The 25,474-nt window shown below is 31.7% G+C and overlaps 2 protein-coding genes across 3 annotated transcripts; both read right to left on the reverse strand.

Moving 5' to 3' along the window:
- Positions 1-5,857: 5,857 nt before the first annotated feature.
- LOC116136415 (E3 ubiquitin-protein ligase APD2-like) lies at positions 5,858-7,531 on the reverse strand. The gene is made up of 5 exons (XM_031422129.1): positions 7,285-7,531; positions 6,627-6,740; positions 6,462-6,531; positions 6,062-6,368; positions 5,858-5,972 (listed from the first exon to the last, which is right to left on the reverse strand). Exons 2-5 carry the CDS (start codon positions 6,687-6,689, stop codon positions 5,894-5,896), a joined length of 519 nt encoding a protein of 172 aa, XP_031277989.1. The 5' UTR covers positions 6,690-6,740; positions 7,285-7,531; the 3' UTR covers positions 5,858-5,893.
- A 4,358-nt stretch (positions 7,532-11,889) lies between these two features.
- LOC116136360 (E3 ubiquitin-protein ligase APD2-like) lies at positions 11,890-13,759 on the reverse strand. Of its 2 annotated transcripts, none has more exons than XM_031422060.1 (5): positions 13,513-13,759; positions 12,855-12,962; positions 12,690-12,759; positions 12,290-12,596; positions 11,890-12,200 (listed from the first exon to the last, which is right to left on the reverse strand). In XM_031422060.1, exons 2-5 carry the CDS (start codon positions 12,915-12,917, stop codon positions 12,122-12,124), a joined length of 519 nt encoding a protein of 172 aa, XP_031277920.1. In that variant the 5' UTR covers positions 12,918-12,962; positions 13,513-13,759; the 3' UTR covers positions 11,890-12,121. The 2 variants fall into 2 exon arrangements, with proteins under 2 accessions (XP_031277920.1, XP_031277919.1); XM_031422059.1 differs by having other exon boundaries at positions 12,855-12,968.
- Positions 13,760-25,474: the final 11,715 nt, after the last annotated feature.

Genomic DNA, 25,474 nt, shown 5'->3' on the forward strand with positions numbered 1-25,474 from the left:
CTTTTTCTTGAAAAAATATTTTTTCTCTTCACAACTGTTTTTAAAATAAAGAGTAATTTTATATTTGAATAAAAATTTTATTTCTTATATTTATAAATTAATAAAGATATTCTCTTTAAAATAAAAAATACAATTGAATAAAGACAACACATTAATCGTCCTATATTAATAATTTACCCCTAAGTTTGTCCCAATGAAAAATGTCCCATCTGAGCTGATAGTGAAGTTACATTTGTAACCTTGCCCATTACGACTAGCGGCCCCCATTGAATAATCCGAGCCGCCCAAAACGGCCCCACCAACCAATACTTTTTACTTTTATTCGCCAATCCTCATTATTTTTCAAACATCATCTTGCGCTGCAGTTACTTGTTGTATTAGTATACTACATAAAGTAGATGTGGCAAAACGACGTGGCATCAACCATAAGTAAATGCCTTTTCTGCGGTGATTACGTAAGAGGAAAAAGCGAGGAAGGAAGCGTCAGATGCTGCCAAGTATGTGGGAGCAACGAATGAAGTAACGTCTTTGCCGTGGATGGCTCGTGGTTGCACGGGGCCACTGTGTTACCACTTGTGGCCTTGACGACAAAAGGCACTTCATAACTTCCCATATATTTTATAACTGCCTCATGACACTTCCCCACACACCCAAAATGGCACGTATAAATCACGCTCCAAAATTCCCATTTTGGGATTTGCTTCGTCGTTCTATTGGGGTCTTTTTTTTTATAAATAATATATATAGTAAAACATCTGTATAATAATAACTTTTATAGAAATAAATTATACATAGTCATAAAAAATTTTAATCCTAATTTATGATAATTATAAATAAGGATAAACTCTATATTATAATAAGTTATAATTTTTTTAATTTCCAACTTAAGGAAAATCACCTTCATATAGTAATAATTATCTATATATTATAAAAATATATATTTCATGTTACATTAAAGGTTTAAGATGAAATAAAATGTTTATCTAAAATTGTTTGAGATAATGATTTATGATTTTGAATTGTTATCACATCTTTTAATTTGTGAGTATGTAGTAACTCATTAACATGGACACTTTTTTATTAAAGTCAAAATATTTTTAGTTTCTCAAGTATATTTAGAGCTTCATAGCACGAAACTTTTTGCATTTCCATACTATCATTCTCAATATTATTTCCTTTCTCTTCTTATTAAATTGTAGCAATGATTTTTTCTTTAGTTAAAACATGCATGATTTATTACTTATTTGAATGATCGAATAAAATATTAATATCCATTCTATTAGTGCAATGAAGTTATCAAATCTGATCACTCAATTCTACAATGACTCTTTTATTCTCCTTATCCACTTCATTTGTAACTCGTAATTCATCGACATCGGAGTACCTAATTCTGCAGTGCTTGAAACCATTGACAATTGTCTATGATTTCACATCAATTGACCATACATCAACTGTATTTACAGTTCCATTAATGACACTTATTTTTGCTAGTTTCAAGACACGATCTTCTATCCGTTTCAAAAGTAGACAATTAAATTGCTGAATTGAAATCCTAATACTATTAAAATGTGAATTAAAATCCTAATATTATAATACTAAAACATGAATTATAAAATAAGAAATCAAAACAATAATTTTTGTAACTATACATTCATTAAGTTACAACTTTCTTATAGTAATAAAATTAGTTCATCTTACCGTTATGACTATAAAGATGTTTTAATGAAAAATATTACTTAAATATCATGATAATTAATAAGTATCTACCACTTGCAGATGAAATTATCTAATTTTTTATTTAACCCTATTTAATCTAATGGTTAAAAGAAGTAATTTAAGATATCGCTATTTTAATTCCAACTCGTTTAACAATTGAATTGAATTAGATGAAGTGTTATTAAATGATGTTAAAAATCATTTTAATTCATCGATATCTTGTCAATTATCACATCCCATATGAAAATGAAGTAATTCTAATCATAATTTACAATAAATTTATATTTTATCCTTTCACTATCAAAGATATATAAAACGGTGCGCTCCACTCTCCATATTACGACAATTAAGATATTTAAAGAGATTGGATCTGGATGAGCATCAAAAGCAGTGATCCTACTCATACCTTCAAAATCATAGTTGCAAAAAGAACGGTCCATTGCTTTGGAACTTAAAAGAATAAAAAAAAGAATGGTTGATAGCAGAGAATAAAAAGTCTTGATTTTATCTCTGCCTCTGTTTTCTCCATTCAGTCCATTGTGCTTTAATACGCACGTCCTACTATGTAATGTTGCACAAAAGTCCACAGATATTTGTCTGCCATGCCAACATTATTCAGAAATTTATAATATAATTCAGAATTTAAAATACATATGTTACAATTATAATTGTTAATTTATAAAATAATTTCCACAATAATACAAAGTTTTAATAATATCAAAATGCATACTGAAAATTATATAATTAAAATGTTAATGTAATTATAAATTTTGAACTTAGTTTAGTATTTTGTCAAACTTTAGCATGTTAAAAGAGACTACACATATCATTGTATTTTATACACAAATAGACAAAAATCATTATATTTTCAATGCATCGAAAGAGGTAAAGTTCTATCTTTTTCTACCCTTAACCTAATTTTGTCAAACTTTAGACTGAATTTGGTTGGTGTCCCTTTCTTTGTCCCTTAGCTGGATAAGAGGAATCATTATAGATGTATTGGCATTGATATTGCCGAGGATAAAGTTAAATATAGTTGTGTTTACATGATATACATTACAACATGTGAATGAGCTAGGAATATTTCTTTGACCGAAAATAATAGAGTCATAGAAGGTTATACATAAAATCTGTGCATCAAATAATAGAATAAAATCCTGATCGTTTATTAATATTAATTGATAATAAATTAATGGTTAAGATTTTATCATATTATTTGGTGTATAAATTTAGTATGCAACCTTTGATAGCTGTAACATTACACTTTCATGACACTGAAACATATTGTTTTGATATTCCTTTGCAGAGGAAAAATTCCAAATAACAGGCTGCTGAACATCTTTTTTTTTTTAATCATCTTTTTCTTGCTTGATGGTTTTTAAATATAAATAAAAGAACAAACCAAATTCCGTTCCTACAATCTTTGTTAATCACCTGCTTCATTGAATAGAACTTGAAGGTCGTCTTCCAAAATTACAGTTTAACTGCAAAAATAGAAATGTTAAAAAAAAAAAAAAAAAAATTATCAGCGTCATAAAATCCCAATAATAAGGAGGAGGGTAAGACCTCTAGTGTGAATGGTGGTGGTCCCTTTGAGTCCCTATGGCATGCAATGCGCCATCGTTTTCAAAGGATCTGTTTATGAGTTTTTTTTTTCATTAGTTTTGAGAGATTTTTAATTAGATTAGTTTTGAAGTGTTAAAAAAAACTATTATTTATCAGATTTTGTATATATGGTTTTGACTAACTCAAAAATCCCTCAGAATCAATATAGTGTATTTTTTAGGGATTTATAAAATACTATAAATTGGGATATTTTGGTTTGTTTTAAAATTTTATTCCACAAATACCATATCTATTACAAAACTATTCTAATTATATCAAAAAAAAAAAAATGTAACCATATTATACGCATCTTCAATCATATTAAATATAAAATAATTTTAAACAATCATAAAAAAAATATATTATTAAAATCTCATTTCTAGACGCTTTTTTGGAGAAGTGGAGCTACAATTTTTCAATCATTCCAAATGTTGCAAAGAATGGCAAATAATGATAAGAAGACTTTATCACATTTGAAGTTATAAAATATTAATAAGTAGAAAACAAATAAAGAACTCTTACCTTGAAATTAAAAAAACAAAACTCCTAATAATTGGTTGAAGTTGGGTACTTTTATGGACATATATATAAATTTAACATTTTAAAAACTTGTCAAAACTGTTTGAAAATAAACTCTTAAACACAAGTTTGGTGTTTTAAAAACATCTACTAAAAACATCTAAAAACTGCTAATGTGATTTACCTTCAAAATCACTACGATAATTTACCTTCATAAGTGCCCACGTTAAACTGCCAAGCAGATCCTGAGTAATTTAGCAGCTAAAATCGATGCAAATATGAGTGACGGTTAGCAAGAATGAATAATACTACACATACATCATTCCCATACAGTATTTCTCATATAATATTATGTGACAAGATATGATGGAGTGAAAGTTTAATTTTAACTTTAAATTAGCTAATCATATCTTACCACATAATATTGTATAAAAATGATATATGTATAGTATTACACTGGAAAGAATAATAGTTATCACTCATTACAGGAAGGAGGCACGGAGAAACCGAACGTTGAAATGTATTGGCATATTGGCCACATGTAGCTGCTCTATCAACCATAATTGATGTCCATTACGAGAAAACGACTTGGCACTTTGTTTACTTAAAGGCGCTGAAGATATGATTTACCTAATTTTTGTTTTCTCTTCAATTATAAATTAATTAGAAGGTGAAGGTGGGTGTGCCATCAATCAGATTTTATAAGGTTTGATGCCCATGCCACATTTTATATTTAATTTACTTATTCATCTCATCACTGCAAGCATAAATTGTGTCTAAATAATTTTTAAGAAGGTTGGAAAAATTCTTTTAAGTATCCATAAAAAAAAATAAGGTCAAGAGTTAAATAGTGTGTTATTACCTACGGCTCCAAATTGAATCTTATCTGTGTTATCTAATCACAGTCATTGTTGTTTATGTCAATATTGCGGTTGAGCTTTGACATTTATCATCGCTCTTATTTGACTTTAACTACGCCAGATTCGGTTGAGTTCGGACGATAGAGACCATTCACTTTTACTTTTATTTCAAGTGTACCATTACAAATTTTAAGGTTTATTATTAATAAATTAATTTCTAATTTGTTTTCTATCAATTATGGAACAAATTATGATTTCATAAGTTTCTGTGAACAACTATCACATCTGAAGGCGTCGCCCGAGAAACCGTTCAGGTAACGTATTGGGCTATGAGAATTCTTGGCCACCTACCTGTAAGTAACAAACTCCAATGTAGGCCCAATATTCGAAAAAGATACAAAACACCAGTGGTAAATAAAAGCCGAACAACCTTTCTCTCCTGGACTCATTTTGGGAAATAATTTTGACTAAGCCGAAGAATCGGCATTTCTTCTGTTGTTCCTTACAAGATTATTTATCTTTCATTATCTGTACAAGGTATGACTATATTTTATGAAGGTATGATAATGTCTCGTGAATGAATGATTGTTTTTTTTTATAAGGGATAATTGTTTCTTAATAAAGAAATGATCGTTCCTTTATTATGAACAATCATTTTTTTTAAATGAACGATCATTCGTGTCTAGTCAAAGTTTAGATGTAGAATCAAAGTTTGGGTGTAGTTAGAGTTGACATGAAAATACCAATTCTATTATCACGTTAGGATTATAAAAGAAATACTCAAGAAATGGAAGAATTAAGGAATTTGCTTAATTCTTCGTGAAGTGAATTTTGATGTTCCCAAAATTGTTCACCAAGCTCAACCAGTATTTTAGTTGGATCGAGACAAAATACGACATATCACATTAATATGACCTATAGAAAGTTTATGTTGTTTCAATGTGTCAAAAAAGGGTCAATGTATTAAAATTAATATTTATCCAACAGGATTCAGGCAATGAAGTTGGAGGTTGTAAGTTGTAACTTTGTGACTGCAGCCCAAAAAGACTTCAATTTGTTTTTACTTCATGTAATCGGAGGGCTTGAATTTGCCCTTAAAGCAATAATAAAATTACACAAAAGCTCAAGCCGAACAATGACATTCTACTAATCTAATCCTCTCACCAGAAATAAACTTTTGTTCAAGAGATATTCTACGCGGCAAATAGTTTTCTTACTTTGCCAATCAATCTTCGACAAACTGGACATGTCTTACTCTCTCCTTTAAAAATCCTGCACAAACAAACACATAATTTCATAAATTTTCCAAAACTCACCACCATAATATTTCATAACTCTCAATTATACACATAAATACATACCTTTGGGCACAATCATAGCAGGTGGCACAGTGCCCACATGGAACAAAGAAACAATTTCTCTCCTCATCGTAGCAAATCACACATATTTTTCCATCATACAGTTCTTCTGATGAATTGCTGCTACTGCTACTGCTACTGCAATTTCCTGACTCTAAATCTCTTTCACATGTTCCATATGTGAATGGAATCGTCTTTGCAGGCCGCAATAATGGGTTAGTTTCATTTGCTATTGCTCCCTCTTCAGTCGTCTCGTTATCAAAGTCCGCAAGGTACTTGAGGATCAGAAATATAATTATTACTAGCAATGCTGCATAATTGAAATGACTCTCTCAGTAATCTAGTTATCAAAATCATTTTCAGATACAAACAGGTCTTGATTCTGGGTTCAAAGTAAACCTACCCAACATTGCAACATATGAAACCAAACGAGCGAAGAAAGAAAGTGCAAGACTCCATTGAACTAGATCATCCTGCAATCATTTTAAATTTATGGATCAATACCAGTGTCATTCCCTAAGTTATAATCATAAAGGAGTACTGGGTTGGTACAACTATAAAGCTTTACCTCATGAGGTGTGGTTAAATTCAAAGGTTGAGATCTATTGAAGTCCAATTTTTGTTGATTCATGCTGCCTAATGTTGAAGACTTCACTCCCCTGACGAGAATTACAATCTGTATCTGGAAGAGAAAGAAGGAATACCATAAAAAGGATGGAAATGAAATCAAAATGCTTAATTAAAATTAACTACAAACAGTCAAACAACCAATACATTTTATGTTAGCAGTTTGATTTTGTTTTTATTACTATGAAAAAGACAATTCAGAACAGAAAAAGGGTTAAAAAACGATAACTTTATCTAATACTACAATTTTTGCCTTTATTATTCAATAAAGTAAGCAATAACTAACCTACAAGAAAATCATTTAGCGGGTTTAGATACCGCAAGAAAATTCAAAAGGTTAACCTATTTAGTTCGCATAGCTTTGATTCAAAATTCAAAATGTCTGTAAAACAGCATGCAGAGAGCAATGTATGGCCATGGATGAGTTCTATGTTACAAAATGTTAATCTGAGATGTAAGAGCTTGGTAAACAGAAAGCAACACTAAATCTTAGCAACTTGTAATTTCTAAATTTATGTGCCAGCAGATATATCACGTAATGCAATATCGAAGTTTATACAAAAAAATAATAAATAAAAAATAAATATTCTGTACATTACCTCAGAGCGGTTTGAAACTAGTCTACACGATGGTTTCCATCTGAATCTTCAATAGTCCAGGAGAAAACAAGCACGCCCATCTTGAACACATTTCAAGAAAGAGTTGATAGTGCTACAACTGATCTCTTATGACAATGTGCAACAAGAAAGAGTTGCTTGGCGGAGACTTGAGAGAAAGGCAGTTATAGAAGTGGCTGTGGCTGCATTTTCATAGAAACGAGAGGCAAGTGATGAGGTACAAGTTTAACAAAAGGGTTTGACATGAGTTTGGTGTTTGAATTGACAAAATGGGAGATCCATGAGAATGTTTGAGTGAGAATTGACAAAACGAGAGGGAAGACCGTTAGTTGTTCACTAATTATCATGGTGACTCAACTAACACAGCTGAAAGGTTGGCGGCAATGCTATTTCTTCTTCCTAAGAGACTTTTTTTTTTTTTTTTATCATTTGAATGGTTGGTCTGGGTCATCACCCTTTTTTTTATGAGTTCAAAATCAAGAGCGGACCCCATGCAAATATGAAATCGACGGCTGATTTTGCTACATGAATATGCGTTGTATAATCCTTCGATTGGAAAAGTCACATCTACCCCTATCCCAACAAAAAATCTATATAAATTTAAATGAAAGGATGTTTCAGTCATATAATTGTGTAAAGGATGTTTCAGTCATATAATTGTTACACACCTTGTTCCTTATGCGTTATTAAATAACTATCATATTTAACGATATTTGCAAGGTTGGCCATAGGTCAAATTGGTTGTCAGATTGAGTTGATGCACATAATTTCAAATTAAACAGTGAACTATATACTATTATATTTATAAAAGGGTGAACAAGGTTATCAAATTGAGTATCGTATCGTGTATAAAAAACGTAATTTTTTTAATCGTATATCACGTATCGTATCGTATCGTAGGATACGCCCTTTTCAAAAAAATTAATAAAATAATCAAAATTTTAAAAAAATTAATATTATTCCCAAGATTAATTAAAGAATTTTGTGGTATTATTGGCTTTAAATTATGGTATTACATAATCAAAATTAATCACAAAATTAAGAATTTATATTATTTTCTCTCAACCATTCATATCATTTCCAAGATCAATGTCAATATTTATATCTCCACTTATATTATTATTATCATGTAACATGGGTAACATATATTCGTCTTCACTTTCTATGCAAAATGAGTAAATTTATACAGGTTTTAGTGAATTGGGTTGGGTGACCCGGTTTCGACCCGAAATTTTTTTTGGGCCTTTGGCCCAAATTAATAAAGTCGTATCGATCTATATCGATATTTTTAAGGATACGAACGGATACATATCATATCGTAGGATACATATCAACGTATCGAAAGGTTTATGATACATTCTCTGATACGTATCGTTGGCTACCTGTATCGAATCGTATCGTATGATATGTATCGGGTATCGTAGGATACTAACAACCATGGTGAACAAATGTTCCCACCCAAGGTTTGACAAAACGATACTTTTCCACCTGTCAAGTTTCAAAAGGACACTTCTCCGGTCTCTTTGTTGAAAAAATATCTTCAAAATTTTAAAATTCAATTGGTTGGAAATAATGTTTTGTTGTGGATGTCATCATAGTTATTAGTATCCTGCGATACCCGATACGTATTATACGATACGATTCGATACAGGTCGTTAATGATATGTATCAGAGAGTGTATTTTAAACCTTTAGATACATTGATATGTATCCTATAATACGATATGTATCCGTTCGTATTTTTAAAAATATCGATACGATTTTATTAAATTGGGTCAAAGACCCAAAAAAAATTGGGTCGAAACTGGGTCACCCAACTCAGTTTACTAAAACCTGCTCAAATTTACTCATTTTGCATAGAGAAAGTGAAGAGGAACATATATTGTCTATTTTGCATGATAATAATAATACAAGTAGAGATATAAATATTGGCATTAATCTTGGAAATAATATGAATCGTTAAGAGAAAATAATATATATTCTTAATTTTGTGATTAATTTTGATTATGTAATACCATAATTTAAAGCCAATAATACCACAAAATTCTTTAATTAATTTTTCAAAAATTTTGATTATTTTATTAATTTTTAAAAAAAATGATGTATCCCATAATAAGATATGATATGATAAATAATATACGTTTAAAAAATTAAGTTTGTGATATAAGATACAAATTGCGGTAGATGTNTTTTTCTTGCTTGATGGTTTTTAAATATAAATAAAAGAACAAACCAAATTCCGTTCCTACAATCTTTGTTAATCACCTGCTTCATTGAATAGAACTTGAAGGTCGTCTTTCAAAATTACAGTTTAACTGCAAAAATAGAAATGTTAAAAAAAAAAAAAAAATTATATATACATATATTATCAGCGTCATAAAATCCCAATAATAAGGAGGGTGAGACCTCCAGTGTGAATGGTGGTGGTCCCTTTGAGTCCCCTTGGCATGCAATGTGCCATCGTTTTCTATGGATCTGGTTAGGGGTTTATTTTCACTTTTTAAGAGATTTTTAATTAGATTAGTTTTGAGGTGTTCTAAAATTATTATTTGTCAGATTTTATATACATTGATTTTGACTAACTTAAAAATTCCTTAGAATCAATGTGGTGTATTTTTTAGGGATTTATAAAACACCATAAATTAGGGTGTTTTGGTTTATTTTAAAATTTTATTCCACAAATACCATATCCACTATAAAACTATTCCAATTATATATAAAAAAACTTTTTTACCATATTATGTGCATCTCCAAACATATTAAATATAAAATAATTTTAAGCAATCATAAAAAAAAAATTATTAAAATCTTATTTCTGGATGCTTTTTTTGAGAAGTGGAGCTATAATTTTTCAATCATTCCAGATACTGTAAAGAATGGGGAATAAGGATAATGAGACTTTATCACATTTAAAGTTATAAAATAGTAATAAGTAGAAAACAAATAAAGAACTATTACCTTATAATTGAATAAACAAAACTCCAAAGAATTGATTGAAGTTGGGTATTTTTATGGACATATATATAAATTTAATATTTTAAAAAATTATCAAAACCATTGGAAAATAAACTCTTGATCATAAGTTGGGTGTTTTAAAAACCGCTACTAAAAATCTTTCAAAACCATTAAAGTAGTTTACTTTCAAAACTATTACGATGATTTACTTTCATAACTGCTACCATGAAACTCTCAAGCAGATTCCGAGTAATTTAACAGCTAAAATCGGTGCAAATATGAGTGACGGTTTGCAAGAATAGTCATCACTCATTACAAGGAGGAGGCGTGGAGAAACCGAACTTTGAAATGTATTGGCATATTGGCCACATCACATGTAGCTGCTCCATCAACAAAAATTGATGTCCATTACGAGAAAACGACCTGGCACTTTGTTTACTTGAAGGCGCTGCAGATATGATTTACCTAATTTTTGTTTTCTCTTCAATTCTAAATTAATTAGAAGGTGAAGGTGGGTGTGCCATCAATCAGATTTTATAAGGTTTGACGCCGATGCCACATTTTATATTTAATTTACTTATTCATCTCATCATTGCAAGCATAAATTGTGTCTAAATAATTTTTAAGAAGGTTGGAAAAATTCTTTTAAGTATCCATAAAAAAAAATAAGGTCAAGAGTTAAATAGTGTGTTATTACCTACGGCTCCAAATTGAATCTTATCTGTGTTATCTAATCACAGTCATTGTTGTTTATGTCAATATTGCGGTTGAGCTTTGACATTTATCATCGCTCTTATTTGACTATAACTACGCCAAATTGGGTTGAGTTCGGACGATAGAGACCATTCACTTTTACTTTTATTTCAAGTGTACCATTACAAATTTTAAGGTTTATTATTAATAAATTAATTTCTAATTTGTTTTCTATCAATTATGAAACAAATTGTGATTTCACATCTGAAGGCGTAGCCCGAGAAACCGTTCAGGTAACGTGTTGGGCTATGAGAATTCTTGGCCACCTACCTGTAAGTAACAAACTCCAATGTAGGCCCAATATTCGAAAAAGATACAAAACACCAGTGGTAAATAAAAGCCGAACAACCTTTCTCTCCTGGACTCATTTTGGGAAATAATTTTGACTAAGCCGAAGAATCGGCATTTCTTCTGTTGTTCCTTACAAGATTATTTATCTTTCATTATCTGTACAAGGTATGACTATATTTTATGAAGGTATGATAATGTCTCGTGAATGAATGATTGTTTTTTTTTATAAGGGATAATTGTTTCTTAATAAAGAAATGATCGTTCCTTTATTATGAACAATCATTTTTTTTAAATGAACGATCATTCGTGTCTAGTCAAAGTTTAGATGTAGAATCAAAGTTTGGGTGTAGTTAGAGTTGACATGAAAATACCAATTCTATTATCACGTTAGGATTATAAAAGAAATACTCAAGAAATGGAAGAATTAAGGAATTTGCTTAATTCTTTGTGAAGTGAATTTTGATGTTCCCAAAATTGTTCACCAAGCTCAACCAGTATTTTAGTTGGATCGAGACAAAATACGACATATCACATTAATATGACCTATAGAAAGTTTATGTTGTTTCAATGTGTCAAAAAAGGGTCAATGTATTAAAATTAATATTTATCCAACAGGATTCAGGCAATGAAGTTGGAGGTTGTAAGTTGTAACTTTGTGACTGCAGCCCAAAAAGACTTCAATTTGTTTTTACTTCATGTAATCGGAGGGCTTGAATTTGCCCTTAAAGCAATAATAAAATTACACAAAAGCTCAAGCCGAACAATGACATTCTACTAATCTAATCCTCTCACCAGAAATAAACTTTTGTTCAAGAGATATTCTACGCGGCAAATAGTTTTCTTACTTTGCCAATCAATCTTCGACAAACTGGACATGTCTTACTCTCTCCTTTAAAAATCCTGCACAAACAAACACATAATTTCATAAATTTTCCAAAACTCACCACCATAATATTTCATAACTCTCAATTATACACATAAATACATACCTTTGGGCACAATCATAGCAGGTGGCACAGTGCCCACATGGAACAAAGAAACAATTTCTCTCCTCATCGTAGCAAATCACACATATTTTTCCATCATACAGTTCTTCTGATGAATTACCGCTACTGCTACTGCTACTGCAATTTCCTGACTCTAAATCTCTTTCACATGTTCCATATGTGAATGGAATCGTCTTTGCAGGCCGCAATAATGGGTTAGTTTCATTTGCTATTGCTCCCTCTTCAGTCGTCTCGTTATCAAAGTCCGCAAGGTACTTGAGGATCAGAAATATAATTATTACCAGCAATGCTGCATAATTGAAATGACTCTCTCAGTAATCCAGTTATCAAAATCATTTTCAGATACAAACAGGTCTTGATTCTGGGTTCAAAGTAAACCTACCCAACATTGCAACATATGAAACCAAACGAGCGAAGAAAGAAAGTGCAAGACTCCATTGAACTAGATCATCCTGCAATCATTTTAAATTTATGGATCAATACCAGTGTCATTCCCTAAGTTATAATCATAAAGGAGTACTGGGTTGGTACAACTATAAAGCTTTACCTCATGAGGTGTGGTTAAATTCAAAGGTTGAGATCTATTGAAGTCCAATTTTTGTTGATTCATGCTGCCTAATGTTGAAGACTTCACTCCCCTGACGAGAATTACAATCTGTATCTGGAAGAGAAAGAAGGAATACCATAAAAAGGATGGAAATGAAATCAAAATGCTTAATTAAAATTAACTACAAACAGTCAAACAACCAATACATTTTATGTTAGCAGTTTGATTTTGTTTTTATTACTATGAAAAAGACAATTCAGAACAGAAAAAGGGTTAAAAAACGATAACTTTATCTAATACTACAATTTTTGCCTTTATTATTCAATAAAGTAAGCAATAACTAACCTACAAGAAAATCATTTAGCGGGTTTAGATACCGCAAGAAAATTCAAAAGGTTAACCTATTTAGTTCGCATAGCTTTGATTCAAAATTCAAAATGTCTGTAAAACAGCATGCAGAGAGCAATGTATGGCCATGGATGAGTTCTATGTTACAAAATGTTAATCTGAGATGTAAGAGCTTGGTAAACAGAAAGCAACACTAAATCTTAGCAACTTGTAATTTCTAAATTTATGTGCCAGCAGATATATCACGTAATGCAATATCGAAGTTTATACAAAAAAATAATAAATAAAAAATAAATATTCTGTACATTACCTCAGAGCGGTTTGAAACTAGTCTACACGATGGTTTCCATCTGAATCTTCAATAGTCCAGGAGAAAACAAGCACGCCCATCTTGAACACATTTCAAGAAAGAGTTGATAGTGCTACAACTGATCTCTTATGACAATGTGCAACAAGAAAGAGTTGCTTGGCGGAGACTTGAGAGAAAGGCAGTTATAGAAGTGGCTGTGGCTGCATTTTCATAGAAACGAGAGGCAAGTGATGAGGTACAAGTTTAACAAAAGGGTTTGACATGAGTTTGGTGTTTGAATTGACAAAATGGGAGATCCATGAGAATGTTTGAGTGAGAATTGACAAAACGAGAGGGAAGACCGTTAGTTGTTCACTAATTATCATGGTGACTCAACTAACACAGCTGAAAGGTTGGCGGCAATGCTATTTCTTCTTCCTAAGAGACTTTTTTTTTTTTTTTATCATTTGAATGGTTGGTCTGGGTCATCACCCTTTTTTTTATGAGTTCAAAATCAAGAGCGGACCCCATGCAAATATGAAATAGACGGCTGATTTTGCTACATGGATATGCGTTGTATAATCCTTGGATTGGAAAAGTCACATCTATCCCTATCCCAACCAAAAATCTATATAAATTTAAATGAAAGGATGTTTCAGTCATATAATTGTTACACACCTTGTTCCTTATGCGTTATTAAATAACTATCATATTTAACGATATTTGCAAGGTTGGCCATAGGTCAAATTGGTTGTCAGATTGAGTTGATGCACATAATTTTAAATTAAATAGTGAACAAATTAAATAGTGAACTATGTACTATTATATTTATAAAAGAGTGAACAAATTTTCTCACCCAAGGTTTGGCGAAACAACACCTTTCCACCCATCAAGTTTCAAAAGGACACTTTTTCACCCATTATCCGTTAACTTAAACTGAAAAGGGATAGACTGGTAAATTCAAAAAACAACTAAAAGGTAATTATGTTATTTTATCCCATGTATATAAATTTTGAAAGAAACCATAAACCCTTAATTCAAACCCCCACCACCCTAAAATCCTCCACGCCATTAATTGGCCGGAATGGCACTCGACATCCAATCTTCACCATGGCTTTGCTTGTTGAGAAAACCACCTTCGATCGTGAGTACAAGGTCAATGACATGTCTCAGGCCGACTTAGACCGTCTAGAGATCGAGTTGGCTGAACTCGAAATGCCTGGTCTCATGGCTTGTCGTACAGAGTTCGGTTCTTCTCAACCCTTCAATGGCACCAAAATCACCAGCTCCCTCCACATGTCCATTCAAACCTAGATTGAAGAGTAGAGCCCGAGGTTTGTATTATAAAGGTAAGTTGTGAGTTTTAACTTACTGAAGATTGGTGTGGTGGTGGCTGCCGAGAGAGTTTGTAGAGGCCAACTGTAACAACTACTGTAAACTAGTAAAATGCTTGTATAACAATATAGAAAATGGGCCCAAAACTTTTCTTTTTATTATATGTACTAAGTCTTTTATATACAAAGAGCATGATTTACAAAATGCCATTTAAAAAGACAAAAACAAGGGAAACAGTGAACTATTGCTCCTCGCTTGCCGACGCCCCTCCGACTGCAACATCACATAGATCCTGCATCCACAAAGAAAAATGATGGGGTGAGCACAAAATAATGCTCAGTAAGTAAACCCTCTATTTGTCTAACCCCGTAACTATTTTTCTTAATTCTTTCCTCACACTTTCTTTCCATTATTTCCTACTAATGTCATGGCCTCATCTTACCGGAGGTACGGCTGGATGGCGTTCACACAGCGCCATCTCACTCTTCATGACTGTCAGGTGGAGTTCACACAGCACCAACCCGCTCTTAATGACTACCGAGTGGGGATCACAAAGCACCTATCCGGTTTCCATAACTATCGGATGGAGATCACAAAACACCTACCCGTTTCTCATGACTTTCGGGTGACGATCACAAAGCATCAACCCGTTTCTAATAACTATCGGGTGACGATCACAAAGCATCAACCCTTTCTAATAACTATCGGGTGACGATCATAAAGCATCAACCCTTTCTAATAACTATCGGGTGACGATCACAAAGCATCCACCCGTTTCTAATAACCTTCTCATTCACGCTACTTTAGCACTTCTCATTCTCTCTACCCTTAGAGTAGTTGCATTTACAAAGTTCTCTACTTATAGAGCAAGTGCATACACAAAGTTTTCTACACTTTCCTAAGTCACTTCTCAATACACAATTAATGCATATGGATGGTTCATCTCCACTAATGCACTTATGAAATGCCAATATGCAATGTTGCAAGAATCAAGGTTCACTACTCATACTCAAACCTCTATTAGACATTTCATCAAATAACTCAAATGCATAACAAGACTCTACTATAACAATAATTCTATGTCTTTCTCTAACCATCCAAAATGGGAGAGAACTCCCTCACATAGCCATAATTCCTGCCATAGAATAACACTTTCAAAAAGGATCTCTCAATATCCTTCAATTACATCTCTAACTACATTTCCAACCCACGTCTCACTTCTCATAATTGAAGTGTATGAACAACCACAAAGCAATAATAATCTCCATTTAAAACTCAATAACATAGCATATAACATGTATATAACATACATACATAATTGCTATTAAAATCTCTAATCAAGAAAATTCTCAAATCTCAACTTGGGTTGGGATTTACTTACCTTGTGATTGAGAGATCTCACTAGCACTTCCTTTCTCTTGGTTTGCTTGATTTTTCTCTACCCTTAAACAATTCAACAATTAAACCAAAAGACCTCAATAATCAAATATACACAAAATCTCACAAAACTTCACATCCAAAGCAAGAATCTTTACCTTAGGATGCCTTAGGTTGATTTTCTAGCCCAAATCACTCCAAAAGCCCTCTAAAAATCCTTTAACGAATGAAAGAGAAATTGAGAGGAAGTGAGAAAAGGAGAGTGGCGGTGGAGAAGAAGAATGAAGGGTTTGTAATGACTTAATTCCTTTTAATACAATTTATACACAAGCATTCCCATTTTGCCCTTACTCTTCCTTAGAAATTCCATCTATGTTCTTTGATTCATTACAAACACACCCCTATATTAACATATTCTCCAAGAAAATTTCTTACATTTTACTCCCCACTTTCTCTACTAATTAGGGGTAGAATGGTCAAATTGCCCCTAAGGAAGAAAATATCTAAAACTTAACAAACAATTTGGTCGGAACGTCGCCGCGGCGAAATTGTCCAGCAGCTTTCTTGTGGCTTCAACACCTCTTCGTCGCGGTGAAGATTATTCTTCACCTCGGCGAAGCCTGGACCACAAAACTTCATCTATTTTCAACCAATTCCTAGGCAAATATACAACATACCACTCAATCAAAGGCCAACCAACAATAATACTAATAAATCGACTCAAAAAAGAGCAAAGGAAGAAACATTAGCTACGTATCTCAAGTGGGGCATTACACCAACTAATTTTTTTTTTCAATTTTTTTTATTTTTTTATTTGGATGATGTTGTGTGTTGATTTGAATAAGGGTGGAGATTTTGTGTTGATTTGTGTGAGAAGGCCAGTGCGATTTCGGTGAAGGACATATTTTGGCAATAGAGAAAGAAGAAAAGAGAAGAAGATGAAGAAGAAGAAGAAGAAGAAGAGAGAAGGGTGGTTTCGTCTTTATACTGTTTATACTATGTCAGAGAATGGATTTTTCAAACGGAACATAACAGTGGGTGGGAAAATGTCATTTTGAAACTTGACGGGTGGGAAAGAAATTGGAGAGCTCGTGAAGTCAAAAGGATGTAGATTGAGATGAAGTGAGTGACGAAGGAATGTTTTTGACCACGTGAAGGAGTAGAGCCCAAGGTTTGTATTATAAAGGTAAGTTGTGAGTGTTAATTTACTGGAGATTGGCGGTGGCGGTCGAGAGAGTTTGCGGAGGCCAACTATTTTTTTTTTCAGTTTTTTTTAATTTTTAATTTTTTATTTGGATGGTGTTGTGTGTTGATTTGAATAAGAGTGAGGATTTTGTGTTGATTTGTGTGAGAAGGCCATTGCGATTCTAGTGAAGGAGAGATTTCGGCAAAGTAGAAAGAAGAAAAGAGAAAAAGAAGAAGAAGAGAGAAAGTTTGTATTACAAAGGTAAGTTGTGAGTTTTAACTTACTGGAGATTGGTGGTGGTGACGGCGGTCGACTATTTTGTTTTTAATTTTTTCAGTTTTTTTATTTGAATGATGTTGTGTGTTGATTTGAATAAGGGTAGAGATTTTGTGTGAGAAGGCCAATGCGATTTCGATGAAGGAGAGATTTTGGTAGAGGAGAAAGAATAAAAGAGAAGAAGACAGAATGGTAATTTCGTCTTTATATTGTTTATACTATGTCAAAGAATGAATTTTTCTAATGGAACATAATGGTGGGTGGGAAAGTGTCATTTTGAAACTTGACGGGTGAAAAAGTGTCGTTTTGCCAAACCTTGGGTGGGAACATGTCGTTCTCCCTTTACAAAATAAAGGTTAATATACATTGGATATCTCCGGTTTCTTTGTTGAAAAAATATCTTCAAAATTTTAAAATTCAATTGGTTTGAAATAATGTTTTGTTGTGGAGGTCATCATAGTTATTAGTATCCTACGATACTCGATATATATCATACGATACGATTCGATACAGGTCGCCAACAATACGTATCAAAGAGTATATTATAAATATTTCGATACGTTGATATGTATCCTACGATATAATATATATCCGTTCGTATTCTTAAAAATATCGATACAAATTGATATGATTTTATTAATTTGGGCTAAAGGCCCAAAAAAAATTTGGGTCGGAATTGGGTCACCCTACCCGGTTCACTAAAACCTGCTCAAATTTATTCATTTTGCATGGAGAAAGTGAAGAGGAATATGTGTTACCATTTTGCATGATAATAATAATACAAGTAGAGATATAGATATTGACATTGATCTTGGAAATGATATGAATAGTTGAGAGAAAATAGTATAGATTCTTAATTTTGTGATTAATTTTGATTATGTATTACCATAATTTAAAGTCAATAATACCACAAAATTCTTTAACTAATTTTGGAGATGATATTAATTTTTAGAAAATTTTGATTATTTTATTTATTATTTTATTAATTTTTTTTGAAAAAGACGTATTTTACGATATGATATGATATGTAATATATGATTTAAAAATTAAGTTTTCGATATACGATACGATACGCGATAGATGTCATAAGTTAAAATCTGTGCTGGTCACCGAGGATTTTACAATGTGGGCTCATGTGATTGTACTTGGACTGTGAAAGCATCAAGGCTGACCCAGGATCTGACAATTCTGGTCCAAAATTACATTACAGTAGTTCTTCTGATTTTTTTTTTTTGGATGGTACTGCACTATATTTGAATGATTGTTATAGATCGTTATTTAGGTCCACTAAATTTGAATGTAAACCATCAATTTGTAACCACTCTTGATCGTATTATTTAAGAAGTCTTGAATTCGATGATTACTGAAACTCTTATTCAATCAATAGTTCTAAAGTTAAAAAAAAAAAAAAAAAAAAAAAAAAAAAAAGGGTTTGGTCTATTAAATAAGCCCAATGTTAAATAATTGGGCAACAGGCTTTAGATTAGTTTATTGAACCAAGCTTAATGTTATTGTTACATAACAAGGTAGAGGCTTATAAGGCCTTAGGCTTTAATTTGGTCTTTTGGGTCCACTTCCAGCCTAATGTTACATAATTAAACTTGGTTTGCGTACTTAAATTTTTGCTACATGACCTCCTTCCGAATCTCTATCTTTCATACATCGATTTCTCTTGTAAAACATATTGTTTAAATTGAAAAACGGTTTCTTGATAATAATAAAAAATATTATAGAAAATTGATAAAATATGGCTAAGCATGACCATATTTTAATCCTAGTAGTCAAGTTTATTCCAAATTGCTCCAAAATCGAAATCCTCTTCCAAGCAAGTGACATGTTGAAGTTGAACAAAATATATTAACAAAAGATAGAGTAAAGATTATTTTCAGGAAGAGTGTATGGTCCGATAGCATTGCAATTTGCAAATCGAAGTTTGAATGGTTCAGCCCAACCAACCTTGAGTAGATATTAATTGGCAATGAAGGACAAGCTCCCCGAAAGCATTGGCCTAATCCACCGGGTTGACCCATGTTTGATTACTTCAACTTCAACTTCAAGTACACAATGTCCTTCATTATTGCCTCAATTATGGTGACTTTGTCTCCATCACCTCCCCAACCACGTTTTATACATCAACTAGTCTTATATTAACTTGCATTTTTACCTGTTTTATTAATATCATAAATGGTCCACTAATAAATTTTCAGCTTTGTTATAGATTCTGTAAGACTAAAATTAATTGTGATTATAAGTCAGGTGTGTACAGCTTCCATGTGGTAGTATAATGTTGCTGCTTTGTGTCTTTTATTAATAGCTCTTTAATGGAAAATCTGCTTACTATTTGAAATGAAATACAAATTATGGTAAGTAAACCATGACAGTTAAGAAACTAATTAATGTATAGTTATGTTGGTGGACCCGTACTCAGAATTGCATGCTATATGTACTTGAGAGAAGAGACCAACCTTTCAAAGGAGAAACAAAATGGGTAGAGTTAAATTACAGCTTAAGAAGATTGAGAATAAAACTTATAGGCATATCACCTTTGCCAAAAGAAAAAGTGGGCTTCTCAAGAAAGCTTATGAACTTTCAACTCTCTGTGATGTGGAGCTTGCTCTTATCATATTTTCTCCTGCTGGAAAATTGATTCTTTTTGATGGAAAGAAAAGGTCCAATTTGTTCTACATTTTTCATTTATTAATTACTTTTACTTTTATATTTGTTCTTTCTATGCTAATTTATTCTATTTAATTTCCTCTATAGGGTTGACAAAATCCTTATGCATTATATCAATCTCCCTCATCATCAACGTGGACGGTATGCTGTTAATTGTGTTTCAGAGAGTTTTATTAATTCATACGTATGTAAATCGGAGTAAGCTTTCTTAGCAATAATAATAATAATATTATTGAGAAATGTTCTATAAAAGTTCGTAATTAATTATGGCATATAATAATGCCATGTCTCATGCAAAAATTTAATTTCAAATGATATTAGATGTCTGGTTTGTGGAATAGCGATGGATTAGGAATTTCTGTGAGAAGGGGTTAGCTGGTCAAAACACCTTTGGTCATAAAAAAAATAAATGTGAGAAGGGGCACTATAAAATTTTTAACATTTAACCAACGTTAGATATAACATAATTAATACTATAAAAATATCATATTAAAAAATTTATACTAAAAAGCATGCATTCTTAATTTTTTTTTTATTTTTTTTGTTCTAAGAAATTTAGACATATGAATAATTATTTTCAAGTGCCTAAGTAAGAAAGAAAAAATAATTAAGAAACTACAGTTGAAAACTAAATTATAATTATGAAGTAATCATTAAAATTCTTTAATAATGTTATTTCACTTATGATAATAGTTGAATGAGATAAAATGAAAAATAAAAGTCGAATTAGGGAATGATATAAAAAAATTCATTAAAATTATATAATATATTCAAAGGGAAATAAAAAAAAAATTAAAGGAATTAATTTTTTTTTTTTTTCTAGAGAGGGGCACAATGTAATGAACTAAGAATATCAATGGGTTTTAATGAGTTTTAAATTTTCAAAGGGGGCCTGTGCCCCCCCAAGTCTAGTTTTTGTTATTCAATTCATATTTTCTAGGATTTTTTTTTTTTTTTTTTTTGGTTAATATGAGACAGCTAGAGCTAGATTCTTATAAGGAATATATTGTTAATAAATCCCCAAGTATTTTTTAATTAATTTGAACAAGAGACAAAATCAATTGATGAATAAAAAATGTTGGGAGAAATTTACATTAAAACATATATATATGTAGATTCGAATCCGTGATATTGAGCTGACTTTGATGTATTTCCTTTTGGACATGAATGTGGTCTACCATCCCATCAAAAAGGCTGAATGATCAAGAGGTAACACCCAGGACCATCTCATGAATATTATAATTCTAATTCATGTATTAAGATAAAAGCTAATTGATGCTACGATACTACTCTCAAGTCTCAGGTGGTCCGCCAGATTGTTGCTCAAATGACTATCGAAGCTGAGCTCGGCCATCATATAGTCTCATCTGGGTTGGCCTTCTATTCTTAATTTTTTTTTCGGTTGAATTATTAGATGTGCTCATGATGAGTAAATCTTAATTAACTTTATGTCAACAGTGATAGGGAGAGCAAACTGAGTATTGATTCTCGATTGGAGGTAACACAGCAAATTAACTAATTGCTCTTTCATTAGTTTCATACTATAAACAAAGTAAATTAATCAATCTCGCCGGATTACAGGATATTAAAACTGAGATACGTATTTGCAATTCCGAACTGGAAGAAGTGGAGAGGCAATTACAGTATGGAATATTGAACTTGAGATCTTCGTATTTATATGACTCCATTTATGGGGCCAATAAGTTTCCATANGAGTTTTATTAATTCATACGTATGTAAATCGGAGTAAGCTTTCTTAGCAATAATAATAATAATATTATTGAGAAATGTTCTATAAAAGTTCGTAATTAATTATGGCATATAATAATGCCATGTCTCATGCAAAAATTTAATTTCAAATGATATTAGATGTCTGGTTTGTGGAATAGCGATGGATTAGGAATTTCTGTGAGAAGGGGTTAGCTGGTCAAAACACCTTTGGTCATAAAAAAAATAAATGTGAGAAGGGGCACTATAAAATTTTTAACATTTAACCAACGTTAGATATAGCATAATTAATACTATAAAAATATCATATTAAAAAATTTATACTAAAAAGCATGCATTCTTAATTTTTTTTTTATTTTTTTTGTTCTAAGAAATTTAGACATATGAATAATTATTTTCAAGTGCCTAAGTAAGAAAGAAAAAATAATTAAGAAACTACAGTTGAAAACTAAATTATAATTATGAAGTAATCATTAAAATTCTTTAATAATGTTATTTCACTTATGATAATAGTTGAATGAGATAAAATGAAAAATAAAAGTCGAATTAGGGAATGATATAAAAAAATTCATTAAAATTATATAATATATTCAAAGGGAAATAAAAAAAAAATTAAAGGAATTAATTTTTTTTTTTTTTCTAGAGAGGGGCACAATGTAATGAACTAAGAATATCAATGGGTTTTAATGAGTTTTAAATTTTCAAAGGGGGCCTGTGCCCCCCCAAGTCTAGTTTTTGTTATTCAATTCATATTTTCTAGGATTTTTTTTTTTTTTTTTTTTGGTTAATATGAGACAGCTAGAGCTAGATTCTTATAAGGAATATATTGTTAATAAATCCCCAAGTATTTTTTAATTAATTTGAACAAGAGACAAAATCAATTGATGAATAAAAAATGTTGGGAGAAATTTACATTAAAACATATATATATGTAGATTCGAATCCGTGATATTGAGCTGACTTTGATGTATTTCCTTTTGGACATGAATGTGGTCTACCATCCCATCAAAAAGGCTGAATGATCAAGAGGTAACACCCAGGACCATCTCATGAATATTATAATTCTAATTCATGTATTAAGATAAAAGCTAATTGATGCTACGATACTACTCTCAAGTCTCAGGTGGTCCGCCAGATTGTTGCTCAAATGACTATCGAAGCTGAGCTCGGCCATCATATAGTCTCATCTGGGTTGGCCTTCTATTCTTAATTTTTTTTTCGGTTGAATTATTTGATGTGCTCATGATGAGTAAATCTTAATTAACTTTATGTCAACAGTGACAGGGAGCGCAAACTGAGTATTGATTCTCGATTGGAGGTAACACAGCAAATAAACTAATTGCTCTTTCATTAGTTTCATACTATAAACAAAGTAAATTAATCAATCTCGCCGGATTACAGGATATTAAAACTGAGATACGTATTTGCAATTCCGAACTGGAAGAAGTGGAGAGGCAATTACAGTATGGAATATTGAACTTGAGATCTTCATATTTATATGACTCCATTTATGGGGCCAATAAGTTTCCATAGAATAAAACCTGAAAAAAACTTTTGTTTTGTAGGTACTTTGTAAGAAGTCCAGGTTGCATCAAAACAATAAGTGAAGCTCAATGCCATGAGCAGATCTTGGAAGAAACTTTGAAACTTGTCTGTATTCACAAGGTAAAATATATAATAAATCTTCATAACCATCACGAAATTTGTTTATTTGTAAATCATAGAATTGACGCAGCCACTTATGATTATGCAGCAATCTTTTGAAGCAAAGAGGGCTATCCAGCTGACTTACAATTCGGAGGTATGTTCCATTTAATTTATAATTAGGGGACAAAACCTTTGACTTGGTAAGTGATAACGTTTCTACTTGAAATTAGGTTAATATTTTCTTAATCTGAATGTTGATTAAGCTTTTTTTTTTTAATGAACACGCAACCCGATCACAGTAGTAATTGACTAATTGTCATATAATATGCCATTTCTTATGACTTATATAGATTAATTAGAACATTCACAGTCGTTAAAAACAAAAATAGACTGTATTCAGGGGGCTCTTCATCAGAGTGAACACATGCATCCATTCCAGCCATCAAGTTCAAAGTTTGCATATTGTAATAACTAATAAAAACTACCTTTAGGTAATCGAGTGATTCGATAGAGACTCTTGGGTGTATTACTCAAGAAGTAATCCTGAGTTCGAGTCCTTCATCGATTGCTAATAGGGATAGTCACTATAGTTCTTATCCAACCATTACTTCAAGTATCTCGGAGGATTAGTTGAAGTGCACGTAAGCATTCGCCTGGATACCCCAGGTCATAAAGAATAATAATAATAATAAATCCAGTTTTAGGATTTTTTTTTTTTTTCCTTTTTGTGTGTGTGTGTGTTGGGAAAGGCAATTAAAATGCTTAAAACTTTTACCCTTGGCAAATATAAGATTTCTATAGAAGTAAACTATGCTCAATTACACAGTGTAAAATGTAATCATCCAATTTCCCTTCCTGTTGCAAGCAGAAACCTCTGCATCTACAAACTGTCAGTGCCAGAAGTTTGATGATGGGAAATTCAAATTATTGCTTGGACTGGCCTCAGCAACATGATGCACAATTTCTGACTTCAAATTTTGCTAATTCAACTCCATTTCAGTCCTTGAGGTTCGTCCTTCATTGAACAATCTAGTATTATTGTCTTTTTAATTATTTTTGGTCTTACATGCATATATAAAGTTGTATGAACTTAACTTTCATACCTTAATTGTATTATAATTAGAAATCAGTCACAAGCATTGGGGGAAATGCTACATTCCTCATCACCGTATCTTCATGGAAACCGATACCCAGGTGGAAATGCTGTGAGAGGATCGTCTGAGTTAGATGACGATATTCGTCAGTCCGAGTATGGCAAAATTTTCAATTCAGATTTTCCCCTAGGGATGAATAACATTCATCAGGTATGCAAATTTTCTTTTTTTGTTATGATCACATAGATAGACATAAAATATTCGTAATTATTATTATTTATTGTTCATCACCAAAATTGTAACACCTTTAAGGATGAATTAATTAATGATCTAACATTAGAAAATTTAGAAAAATGCTGAGTGGGTAATGCATAAAGGTGAAGATCATGAGACGAAATAATGGATGGTTGCAGATGCAGCAGGGAATGAAGATGGCAGGGCCGAGCAAAGTGGTTGATGGAGGTGTCGGGTACGAGTACCATGGGAGTTGTCCACACCGTGATTTTGGCAATAATATGCCTTTTCCTTATTAATTGATAGTAAAAGAATTCAATGTCCAACAGGAGGGGGACAAAGATGATCATCAACAATAACTTGTATCTTTTACTTTGCCTTGTCTTAGCCGCCTTAACTATTAGATTATTGTGGAAACAATTGCTGTTGC

Source organism: Pistacia vera, unplaced genomic scaffold, assembly GCF_008641045.1.
Source record: "Pistacia vera cultivar Batoury unplaced genomic scaffold, PisVer_v2 Contig312, whole genome shotgun sequence".
Classification (NCBI taxonomy): domain Eukaryota; kingdom Viridiplantae; phylum Streptophyta; class Magnoliopsida; order Sapindales; family Anacardiaceae; genus Pistacia; species Pistacia vera.